Source organism: Chlorocebus sabaeus, chromosome 3 (assembly GCF_047675955.1).
Source record: "Chlorocebus sabaeus isolate Y175 chromosome 3, mChlSab1.0.hap1, whole genome shotgun sequence".
Classification (NCBI taxonomy): domain Eukaryota; kingdom Metazoa; phylum Chordata; class Mammalia; order Primates; family Cercopithecidae; genus Chlorocebus; species Chlorocebus sabaeus.
Window position 1 is genome coordinate 8,634,321 of NC_132906.1, and position 12,614 is coordinate 8,646,934.

The 12,614-nt window shown below is 54.9% G+C and overlaps 1 protein-coding gene and 1 pseudogene across 2 annotated transcripts in view; both read right to left on the reverse strand.

Moving 5' to 3' along the window:
* Positions 1-4,736: 4,736 nt before the first annotated feature.
* Positions 4,737-12,614, reverse strand: part of SLC7A1 (solute carrier family 7 member 1) — an 84,574-nt gene continuing 76,696 nt past the window's right edge. For both annotated transcript variants that reach the window (XM_007960047.3, XM_007960046.3), the window contains 3 exons: positions 12,425-12,591; positions 11,416-11,524; positions 4,737-9,846 (listed from right to left, as the gene is read on the reverse strand). In XM_007960047.3, the coding sequence (XP_007958238.1) occupies positions 9,743-9,846; positions 11,416-11,524; positions 12,425-12,591 (380 nt within the window). In that variant the 3' untranslated portion in view covers positions 4,737-9,742. The remainder of the gene's footprint in view (positions 9,847-11,415; positions 11,525-12,424; positions 12,592-12,614) is intronic.
* Positions 6,339-7,020, reverse strand: LOC140710714 (uncharacterized; annotated as a pseudogene).

Here is a 12,614-nt window from a genome sequence, read left to right on the forward strand (position 1 = left end):
GTGTGTCAGGATGGGGTGTGTCAGGATGGGGTGTGTGTCAGGATGGGGTGTGTCAGGATGAGGTGTGTGTGTCAGGATGGGGTGTGTCAGGATGAGGTGTGTGTCAGGATGGGGTGTCAGGATGGCGTGTGTCAGGATGGGGTGTGTCAGGATGGGGTGTGTGTGTTAGGATGGGGTGTGTCAGGATGGGGTGTGTGTGTCAGGATGGGGTGTGTCAGGATGAGGTGTGTCAGGATGGGGTGTGTGTGTCAGGATGGGGTGTGTCAGGATGGGGTGTGTCAGGATGGGGTGTGTCAGGATGAGGTGTGTGTCAGGATGGGGTGTCAGGATGGCGTGTGTCAGGATGGGGTGTGTCAGGATGGGGTGTGTGTGTTAGGATGGGGTGTGTCAGGATGGGGTGTGTGTGTCAGGATGGGGTGTGTCAGGATGAGGTGTGTCAGGATGGGGTGTGTGTGTCAGGATGGGGTGTGTCAGGATGGGGTGTGTGTGTCAGGATGGGGTGTGTCAGGATGGGGTGTGTGTGTCAGGATGGCGTGTGTCAGGATGGGGTGTGTGTGTCAGGATGGGGTGTGTCAGGATGGGGTGTGTGTCAGGATGGCGTGTGTCAGGATGGGGTGTGTGTGTTAGGATGGGGTGTGTCAGGATGGGGTGTGTGTGTCAGGATGGGGTGTGTGTGTCAGGATGGGGTGTGTCAGGATGGGGTGTGTGTCAGGATGGGGTGTGTCAGGATGGGGTGTGTGTGTCAGGATGGCGTGTGTCAGGATGGGGTGTGTGTGTCAGGATGGGGTGTGTCAGGATGGGGTGTGTCAGGATGAGGTGTGTCAGGATGGGGTGTGTCAGGATGGGGTGTGTGTGTCAGGATGGGGTGTGTCAGGATGGGGTGTGTGTGTCAGGATGGCGTGTGTCAGGATGGGGTGTGTGTGTCAGGATGGGGTGTGTCAGGATGGGGTGTGTGTCAGGATGGCGTGTGTCAGGATGGGGTGTGTGTGTTAGGATGGGGTGTGTCAGGATGGGGTGTGTGTGTCAGGATGGGGTGTGTCAGGATGGGGTGTGTGTGTCAGGATGGGGTGTGTCAGGATGGGGTGTGTGTCAGGATGGGGTGTGTCAGGATGGGGTGTGTGTGTCAGGATGGGGTGTGTCAGGATGGGGTGTGTCAGGATGAGGTGTGTCAGGATGGGGTGTGTCAGGATGGGGTGTGTGTCAGGATGGGGTGTGTCAGGATGGGGTGTGTGTGTCAGGATGGGGGGGGTGTGTCAGGATGGTGTGTGTGTCAGGATGGGGTGTGTGTCAGGATGGGGTGTGTCAGGATGGGGTGTGTCAGGATGAGGTGTGTCAGGATGGGGTGTGTGTCAGGATGGGGTGTGTGTGTCAGGATGAGGTGTGTCAGGATGAGGTGTGTCAGGATGGGGTGTGTGTGTCAGGATGGGGTGTGTCAGGATGAGGTGTGTCAGGATGGGGTGTGTCAGGATGGTGTGTGTCAGGATGGGGTGTGTGTGTCAGGATGAGGTGTGTCAGGATGGGGTGTGTCAGGATGAGGTGTGTCAGGATGGGGTGTGTCAGGATGGGGTGTGTGTCAGGATGGGGTGTGTCAGGATGGGGTGTGTGTGTCAGGATGGGGTGTGTGTGTCAGGATGAGGTGTGTGTCAGGATGAGGTGTGTGTCAGGATGGGGGTGTGTGTCAGGATGGGGGTGTGTGTCAGGATGGGGTGTGTGTGTCAGGATGGGGTGTGTGTGTCAGGATGAGGTGTGTCAGGATGGGGTGTGTGTCAGGATGGGGTGTGTGTCAGGATGGGGTGTGTGTCAGGATGGGGGTGTGTGTCAGGATGGGGTGTGTGTGTCAGGATGGGGTGTGTGTCAGGATGAGGTGTGTCAGGATGGGGTGTGTGTGTCAGGATGGGGTGTGTGTGTCAGGATGGGGTGTGTGTGTCAGGATGGGGTGTGTGTGTCAGGATGGGGTGTGTGTGTCAGGATGGGGTGTGTGTGTCAGGATGGGGTGTGTCAGGATGGGGTGTGTGTCAGGATGAGGTGTGTGTGTCAGGATGGGGTGTGTGTCAGGATGGTGTGTGTGTCAGGATGGGGTGTGTGTGTCAGGATGGGGTGTGTGTCAGGATGGGGTGTGTGTCAGGATGAGGTGTGTCAGGATGGGGGTGTGTGTCAGGATGGGGTGTGTGTGTCAGGATGGGGTGTGTCAGGATGGGGTGTGTGTCAGGATGGTGTGTGTGTCAGGATGGGGTGTGTGTGTCAGGATGGGGTGTGTGTGTCAGGATGGGGTGTGTGTGTCAGGATGGGGTGTGTGTCAGGATGGGGTGTGTGTCAGGATGGGGTGTGTCAGGATGGGGTGTGTGTCAGGATGGGGTGTGTCAGGATGGGGTGTGTGTCAGGATGGGGTGTGTGTCAGGATGGGGTGTGTGTGTCAGGATGAGGTGTGTCAGGATGGGGTGTGTCAGGATGGGGTGTGTGTCAGGATGGGGGTGTGTGTCAGGATGGGGTGTGTGTGTCAGGATGGGGTGTGTGTCAGGATGGGGTGTGTGTCAGGATGGGGTGTGTCAGGATGAGGTGTGTCAGGATGGGGGTGTGTGTCAGGATGGGGTGTGTGTGTCAGGATGGGGTGTGTGTCAGGATGGGGTGTGTCAGGATGGGGGTGTGTGTCAGGATGGGGTGTGTCAGGATGGGGTGTGTGTCAGGATGGGGTGTGTCAGGATGGGGTGTGTGTGTCAGGATGGGGTGTGTCAGGATGGGGTGTGTGTGTCAGGATGAGGTGTGTCAGGATGGGGGTGTGTGTCAGGATGGGGTGTGTCAGGATGGGGTGTGTGTCAGGATGGGGTGTGTGTGTCAGGATGGGGTGTGTGTGTCAGGATGAGGTGTGTCAGGATGGGGTGTGTGTCAGGATGGGGTGTGTGTCAGGATGGGGTGTGTGTCAGGATGGGGTGTGTGTCAGGATGGTGTGTGTGTCAGGATGGGGTGTGTGTGTCAGGATGGGGTGTGTGTCAGGATGGGGTGTGTCAGGATGGTGTGTGTGTCAGGATGGTGTGTGTGTCAGGATGGGGTGTGTGTGTCAGGATGGGGTGTGTGTCAGGATGGGGTGTCAGGATGGGGTGTGTGTCAGGATGAGGTGTGTCAGGATGGGGGTGTGTGTCAGGATGGGGTGTGTGTGTCAGGATGGGGTGTGTCAGGATGGGGTGTGTCAGGATGGGGTGTGTGTCAGGATGGGGTGTGTCAGGATGGGGTGTGTGTCAGGATGGGGTGTGTGTGTCAGGATGGGGTGTGTGTCAGGATGGTGTGTGTCAGGATGGTGTGTGTCAGGATGGGGTGTGTGTCAGGATGGGGTGTGTGTGTCAGGATGGGGTGTGTGTGTCAGGATGGGGTGTGTGTGTCAGGATGGGGTGTGTGTCAGGATGGGGTGTGTCAGGATGAGGTGTGTCAGGATGGGGTGTGTGTCAGGATGGGGTGTGTGTCAGGATGGGGTGTGTGTGTCAGGATGAGGTGTGTCAGGATGGGGTGTGTGTCAGGATGGGGTGTGTGTGTCAGGATGGGGTGTGTGTCAGGATGGGGTGTGTCAGGATGGTGTGTGTCAGGATGGGGTGTGTGTCAGGATGGGGTGTGTGTGTCAGGATGGGGTGTGTGTGTCAGGATGGGGTGTGTGTGTCAGGATGGGGTGTGTGTCAGGATGGGGTGTGTCAGGATGAGGTGTCAGGATGGGGTGTGTGTCAGGATGGGGTGTGTGTCAGGATGGGGTGTGTGTGTCAGGATGAGGTGTGTCAGGATGGGGTGTGTGTCAGGATGGGGTGTGTGTCAGGATGGGGGTGTGTGTCAGGATGGGGTGTGTCAGGATGGGGTGTGTGTCAGGATGGGGTGTGTCAGGATGGGGTGTGTGTCAGGATGGGGTGTGTCAGGATGAGGTGTGTGTGTCAGGATGGGGTGTGTCAGGATGGGGTGTGTCAGGATGAGGTGTGTCAGGATGGGGTGTGTGTCAGGATGGGGTGTGTGTCAGGATGGGGGTGTGTGTCAGGATGGGGTGTGTCAGGATGGGGTGTGTGTCAGGATGGGGTGTGTCAGGATGGGGTGTGTGTGTCAGGATGGGGTGTGTCAGGATGGTGTGTGTCAGGATGGGGTGTGTGTGTCAGGATGGGGTGTGTGTGTCAGGATGGTGTGTGTGTGTCAGGATGGTGTGTGTGTGTCAGGATGGGGTGTGTCAGGATGGGGTGTGTGTCAGGATGGGGTGTGTGTGTCAGGATGGGGTGTGTGTCAGGATGGGGTGTGTGTGTCAGGATGGGGTGTGTCAGGATGGGGTGTGTCAGGATGGGGTGTGTGTGTCAGGATGGGGTGTGTGTGTCAGGATGGGGTGTGTGTGTCAGGATGGGGTGTGTGTGCAGGCCAGCACAGGCTGCGGTGGCAATGGGCGAGGGCGGTTTCTTGCCAGAGACCAAGTCTTTCAGCAAATGCCTGACAACTGACAGCCTCTGAGCTGCTTTACCCCAATAGCTTGGTTGGAAGGAAGACATCTGTGGCCCCAAAGCCAAATAAATCTGCAGACAGTATCAGAGCATCCAAAATGGGGGCTCAAGGGATTCTCTGGTTGAGGCTCAAATTGTTGGAATAAGGATTTCCCCCAAATGGCTACAGGAAAGAGAAGATGGGACTAAAGTCATGGGCTGTGGGGAAGCAGAGCGGGATCTGGACCCACGCCTGGGTCCCAGCAGAGACCCGCCAGGATTCTTGAGATCACGCCGTGCACATGGAAGCCACAGAATTTATTAGAATTTGCGGAAGTGCGAGATAATGTACCACAAAATAGTTTGATTTTACAACATAAAAGAAGTTGTCAATGTACACAGGGTTGTTAGCAAAAAGGGGAGGCAGGGCAGTTTCACATTTTTTGAAAGGTGGTGGACGACAACTACACTTGTCCTCAAAGGAAAATAAAAGCAGGAGAGACCCAGCAGAGACCAACCTGATTCGCAGTTAGCATCGGAATCTAAATCTAGTATCACAACTGTAAGAAACTCTAAGAAAACTATTAGAAAAATAGAACATCAAACAAGCAAAAAAATATACAAATGTACATAATAAAAAACATACAACTCTTAATAATGGCTCCATGTTCAGTAGAAGAAAACATTTACCAGAGAAACCACAGCTATTCAGGTTTGATAATAAACCAACCCTCATTGGTATCATTACCCTTAGTGCTCCTTAAACTCGTTGAAGCTGAAAGGCACAACTTAAGCAGGAAACTTATCTTAAATATATATTATAACTTCTCAAATGGGAAAATAAGTCCCAAACTTAATAGTTTGTCATCAAGAAACACAAAACCATTTGCCTTGTTAATAAATTAACAGTCTGAATGCATCTTTCCATCCCTGCTTCCTGACCCTGCTGGACACACTAACGAATACCCTGAGAAAATCTCTCTAAGCTTAGCCAAGGCACTCCATCTCCTGTGGGGCTTTCAGCTGGCACTCGGCACATTTGTAGGATGACCCAGGAGGGCTCCATGGTAACTGTGCCCCGAGACTCCAGGCCCAGCCAGGTCCCGATGGCGAGAGCATTGTGGCTCAGGGATGCACTGGCACAGAAAGGCTGGACTCGAGGAATCGAGGGGGGAAGATGGAGTCGGCTGGCATTTTTTGCCTTAAAAATCCATTAGGAGTCATAAGCGTGATGACACATGGAGTGTAGCTTCTCGCACCACTGGATCAACAACAGTCAATTTAATGACTCAGACAAAGTCCACAGGAGCCTGGCAGAATGTACATCTCCCTCTCCCTTAAGAGTCTTACATATAATCTTATGACGATGGCAAACAGATATATCTTAAATTACACATAACAATTATACATAACATATATCCAGATCCGTCTGCCAGCGAACTCTGCAGCAGTTCCACATACGAGCCTCAGAGCCCCACCACCCAGCAATTTCCCCGTCCTCGGAACTGTGTCAGGAGACCACCAGCGCACGGCCACGAGCATGCCTCTCACGCACCCCAGAACACAGCTGTGCTGGGCTTGGGCACAAAGGCCCCTCACTCCCTGTCTTCACGGTGTGGGTTCTTGGGTGCCAACAACATAACTGTCAGCTTTTATTAAGAAGGAAGGGTCTGCGTAAAAATGGGATGTGTGAATCAGAAGGGGGCCCTGGCACAGAGCCAGGCGGGCTTGCTTTAGCAGTGAGTGCTGCGTCATGCAGTGCCCAGGACCTTGCCTATAAGCCTGGGTGAGGCCCCTGTGGGGCATGTCCACGTGCCCCCCACCAGGACTCATTGCTCTGTCTCCAGTCTCCACCATGGGTTGGGCTGGAGGCCACACCACGTGGGACTGCAAACACCAGCCAGTTCACAATGCCTGCTTGCAGCAGGGGCACGGCAGGGAGGAGCTGGCATCATCAGATTTCCACCCGTCTGGACGAAGGTGGGCGGGCCATGCACCCTTCCAGCTGTGCACATGGATGTGCTGACGGTGCAGGAGGGAGTGTGTCAGGGCCTTGGCGACTGGGGTAGGTGGAGAAGCCCACTGAGCCCACCGTCCTGCGGTCACCCCTGGCTTCGTATCGGCTCTTGGCCACTGTACTAGAGTCAGCACAAGGGACCAGGGAGCTGGTTGCCTGAGAGAGATAAAAGAAGTTGCAGTGGAGAGAGAGTTTTTGCTGCTGCAAAAACCAAAAGTGGGGGGAGATCTCAGCAATTGTGACAACAGCATACACTTAGCGACCTTTCCGAGACAGCCTGGGGAAAATGCATCTATCTCTGTCCTCTTCATTTGGAAAATTAAATCCGCTGCACAAAGCCTTGGCCAAGGGGGTGTGAGCAGGGATGGTAAGCAGAGTGGGGGGCATGCAGAGGCCTGGTCTCCTCCGGATGGTGCTCCTCCCCACTGCGGAGCTGCCCTCCTGTAAGCCGGCTCCTGAGCCAGCCACCAACAAGGCCCCCGCTGCCTCCCTGGAGACCCTCTTCATCCCTGCCTTCAGCAGAGGTCCTGAGGCAGGCGGGCTGGGGATCTGCTGGGTTTGCTGCCTCATGAATTTGGGCCTTCAGAGGTCATGAACACATGCAGGCCAGTCACGGGGGTTGTGGGAGACAGGAAGGGATGTTTACCCATCACAAATGGGTCTTTCCAATGACGGTATTTATTTGTGGCTGGTGCACAGATAAAAGTAGACACAATACTCCCTTGGCGAGTGTGCCTCTAGTAATGTGTAAGTTCTGACTATGTAGGAAAATCCTGGCCAGCGGAACTAAGAATATTCTTGTTTGGCCAAGGGAACTAAGAGATGTGAAACTATCAATGTGTTTGCAAAGAAATGAGGGATGTGATAAGAAAAAAGTCTATTAAAATTGTGAGGCTTACTCCAGACACCATTGCTTAAATGACTCCCCTCGCACACAGCAGAGAAACCCCCTGGCAACTGCACAAAAAACTACTCATAAAAGCACGGTGACCAGTGAACTATTATGCAAGGCACCTCCACGTGTCCTTTCCTAACCAGGAAGCCCGTCCCCTAAGGAGGGGGCGCGGGGGGGTCCCATCCCTGCCGAGCCTAGGCGTGCTTCCACATCGAGCTTTAAGGCCTCAGACTCCCAGCTGTCCGTGAGCCCTCATGATGAGACTTGGAGCAGGGGAGACACCTTCTCAATCCACAGAATGATTCACGGCGCCCACTGAAATGTCAAATGTCAACTCTAAATAGTCTATTGGGTGCTGTCTTCACAGAAATTTCAGCCAGAAAGAAAAACTAGAGAAAAAGAAAAAACAAAAAAAAGCAATTCTCTCCTACCATTTCACTTTTCTTGGAGACTGTCTATCCCTCGAGTTCTCTTTGCTTATGTAGAAAATAACGGAAAAGAAAATCAAGCAAATAACTACCAGGTCCTAAGAGACGAGACAACCAAAACCCCAACAAAATAAGTTAGTATTTATCAAAATATGTTACAGCACCAATCTATATAAATGTCAATACCTCTCTTTGGAAATCGGAGCTTTGGGCTCTTTTGATGCTCCCTCTGGAACATTCAAAATGACATCAGAATAAAGCTCCCAGCAAGGTGAGGCCCAGCCCATGGCTGCCCACCTGCCCTCCACTGGCGTGTTCACAAATTCTTGCACTTCTCTCCGAGAATCTTCTGGGGGCACAGGGAGGACACAAGTGCCCTCAATTTATCAGGCTTCTACCAGATTTGTGTCAAAGGCCAGACTAGGAAGAAATGGAAAGGAAACTAAGTTTTGAGACCAACATTTCCATTTCCCTTGGCGTCCAGAATGCCTACCTCCCTTTCCCTCCCTCATCAGCATGGGCCTTCTGTCTCCTGAAGTCGACTCTCAATGGAATGCTCCACCCACATTCAGGTTTCCTTTGGCTTCCATCTACAAGGAGTGTGCGTGAAATGGTGTTGGCCGCAGGCCCCAACCCGGGTAAGACAGGCCGGGGTGGAGTGCATTGTAGCTATGGGGGTGGGGAGGATGCTCGGGTCTGTCTCACTTGTGGAGGCGTGGGGTACGAAGCATCCAGATGACAGATACACAAAAGGGACAGCAATATGCCTGGAAATCATCTCCCCTACGAACCACACATCTCAGCAATACGCCAGCCACAGGGGTGATGACGTGGTCATTTCCACGTTCATGTTATGCCCTAACTTAATCTGGGGGAGTGAGTCACAATTTCATGGACTGTGAATTGATTTCAATTTCATCACATCACAGAGAGGCCAGACAGCTCATGTCAGGGCCAGAAACGCATGCCCCTGACATGTCCTAAACCCGCACTGAGCTGCCACCAGCCTTGAGAGCTTTCCAGGAGCCACCAGACTGGTTCCAAAGCATGGGAGGGTGAGACTGAGTGAACGGTGGTGACGCACAGGAAACACGCTTCTAACTCGGCTGCCGTGTGGCCAGTCCTGCAGATACAGTCTCATGTTCCAGTTACTCAGGACACAGCCAGTCAGAGAAGACGGCAGGAGCAGCAAGAACTGGCCCAGGCCTGGAGGCCATGAGCTGAAGAAGGTCCCTGGTTTACATACGTGTGCACACACATGCATAAGCAGAGTAGGCCCTAATGGGAGCGATCCCTTCTTCCTCATTTGAGAGGAACCAGCTGCCCCCAGCCCCGCTGACCAGCCAGTCACGGTGTCAGAGCAAAGCCCTGAGAAGCTAAGGGGCAGCCCTAATGACCCATCTGAATGCAACGGGAGAAGGACAACAGGCCTGATTTTCCTTTTTAAGCGCACTACTGTCGTTTGGCTCTGAGGGTGGGGAGCTGCTGGGGACACACTGTTTTGTGGTACTCATCTGGCTTGATAGCTGGGTGTCTGGGGCTGAGCGGGAAGATGGTTGCGAAAGTTTGGAGTATGCACAATTTCAATCCCAGAACAGTCCCCGGGGAGGAAGGCCTGGTTCCCAAGATAAGGAGAGAAGGTGACCTCCGTTCTGCCTGAGGCTGTGGCAGATCCGGGCTGAGCTGATAGGGGAGGAACTGTTTGTTCAGAGAAGTGAGGAGACACAGTGGCCGGCTGCAGCCTAGTGGCCCCAGCCAAGCAGCTGTCTGGAGGTGACCAGGACCTGGAGAGCCGGCTGCAGAGCCGAGGGTGGGCTGGGGCTGCAGTTCAAGTAATTGCACCTTCAGCTGCAGTGAGGGTGTGGATGCAAGTGGTTTCTGTTGCACTGGTGGGGAGCGGGGGGTACCTCCCGGTCCTCTGGGGGCGTCCCTCGGAGCTGCTGCCACTTCCGGGGGGCGGGGCTGTGCGTCACTTGCACTGGTCCAAGTTGCCGTCAGGAGTCCTTGCTTGGTCAGCATCCAGGGATGCCTCCTCGCTGTGCCACAGGCCGTAGCCAAAGTAGATGATGAAGCCTGCGGGCCAACAGCAGAGACGGCGTGAACAGAGCGCTGGTTGCACCACCGCAGGCAGGGCTGGGAGCCCAGGGTAGCCCCGCAGCAAACCCTCTCAGGCAGCCTGCCCCTGCCTAGCATGAGCCTGCAGCCAGCAGCCCTTGTGACCTTTCCACATCTGGAGCAGCTGCCACGCGAAGGCCACTGCGACATTTGGCAAAGCCCCACATTCCTCTGGACAGCCTCATGCTGCAGCATTTCCTGAGCAGACACAGCAGCTGGGCCAGGGCCACCCGAAGCCGTCGGGTCCTTCAGCTTAACCCCCTGATGCCCCCTGAGGCCACGAGAGTATTGCGAATGTGCACTATGGAGACGGGGTTTCCCGCAGGTGCTGGTGGTCTCCAGGCTCTCAGCCTGGACAGTCCCACTGCCCGTTTCCTCCACGTAACTGACCATCAGACTGCAGGAGCCACCGAGCCCCGGGAACGGACTTCACACAGAAGTCCACAGTCTGTTCCTGTGCCCAGGACTCCGGGGTGGGTCCAGGACCTACGCTTCTAACCACCTGCCCAGGGAATGTGGCCAGATGGCCCCAGGTAATTGGGGCCACCTTGGGTGGTAGACATAGGAAAGAGGCCTGAAAGCAAGGACTCAGCCACCCAGAGCCCAGTAAAGGAGCTCAGGCTCCCAAACACAGGGACTTCAACAGGGATGCTGGGAAGAGGTACCCTCTGCCTTCACCAGGCCTTGAGGAACTGGCCAGTGGGCTGTGAGCAGTCTTTTCTCAGAAAGGCTCTAGGAGACGTCTGTCTAACTAGATATGGGCTGGACTTTGTAGAGAATGAGGACCCCCCCTAGTGCCAGCAGACAACAGGCCGCAAAGTACTTTCTGGAGGAAAAGCACCCCTCGAGGGTCCTGGGAGATCAGGCAGCAGCCATCTGCCCGTAGCATGCAAACTCGGGGCTGCGAGGCTGTAGGGACATGGTCCTGAGGGGCAACGGCCAGGGCCACTCTCCTGGCTATCAGCACTACAACTCGGATGCTGAAGGGAAGGAAATGGGTCCCTCCCCTCCAGCCCCTGAGGCGAGACGCCCAGAGGGGTGGGACTCGGCTGGCCCTACAGGCTGCACCCACCCCTGGTGATCTATCTCATGTGGGAGCCCCCTAGCCCAGTGGCATCTCCCATAGGCTCCAAAGCACTCTCCTTCCACAGAGACGATGCCATCACAGAGAGGCCATGACACCCACCCCTGCCTGGGCCTAGTGTCCATGCCAATCTGGTGCTGGGCAGGCGGGGGGCCAAGAGGCACAGGCCAGACCTTCCTGTCCGGGGTGAAAATAACTGGTACCTTATCTGCAGCAGACTCATCACTTTGTTCCTGTGAATACCAAGGTCTTGCCCAATGGAATAAATAGTTTGGGCAAGACGCAATGAAAACAAAAAGTATCTAACAGGGAGGAGAGGACTCACAGCCTCCCAGGGATTCAGCATCACCTTCAAGAAAGCTGCTGACTGCATGTGCGTCATTCTGTTATGAAATCTGAAACAAGGGAGGCTCCCGAGAGATGCTGGCGGCAGCATCACATACCTATCAGCATCCACACGGCAAACCGGACCCAGGTGCCCTGGTCCAGCTGCATCATGAGATAGACGTTCACGAAGATGCTCAGGACGGGGAGCACTGGCAGGAAGGGAACCTGCAGAGACAGGAGGCAGTGTCAGTCCACGGCAGTGGCGCCGGTTCCAACAGTTCAGTAAAACTGTCTAGCAAAAGGCAGCACACCTGAGAGAGACGGGGACTGTCGGGCGAGCGTGGGGAAGAGAGAGGGAGTGCCCACCCCCACCCCCACACCCCAGCACACACCCCGCACCCAAACACACACACAAACACACCCAAGGGTAAATCTGAGTAGGTGGGGATTTGGTTCTAAGCTCTGAATGGCCAAGTGAGCTCCATTCTAATTTTCCTCTGTTGCGATTCTCCTGCTAAAGAAAGGACTAGAAGACAGACCTCCACTTTACCTCGCAGGTCAACAACCTTTTTTATTATTTCTGTAATCTAAAAATGCAGAAGCCATGCCCATCTCTAAGGCTTAGAAAATTCATGCAATCAACCTGAGCAGACATTTACGAGAAGCGTCGCACCACCCCGGAGGGACTGCTCCACGGGGTCTGCTATTATATATACACTTAGGGGCAAGCGGCTTCATCAGCAGCACCCTTGATACTCTCTGGGGAAGACGCGGCACATTTCACAAAACACTGATCATCAGGAACGCTTGTTTTCCAGACAATTCAGAAATGGATGCCGAATTTCCAGGTGCTGGCGAGGTCTCCCTTGGCCTGTGTCATGCAGGAAGGTGTCAGCCTACCCTTGACTACTCAGGGAAACATCCAGGGGAGGAGGGCTGCTGCCTCCTTCCAGGGTCTGGTCCTCTGTGTGCCTTCAGTGCCCCTGCCCCATATTACCTGAAACTGGCTGACAAAAACCTTCCTCAGGAGCACCCAGGCCCGGCTGAGCCCACACAAGCCTGGCCCGGCAGCAGGAGGGCCAAGGTCTGTGTGCCAGGGTTCCTTCCCTAGGCCGAGCTGCTCACCTTAAATGAGAGCTTGGTCTTGCTCTCGGGCTGCCTCCAGATGACACCTGTGACCACGGCACAGAGGAGGGCAGATCCTGCGAGCATAAAGACTGCCCACAGCGCCCCTTTGGTGAGAGCCTCCCTTCCAAGCACCGTCACAATGCAGAAGGTGATGATGAGAACAGCTAAGGGGGAAGGAAAAGACAGA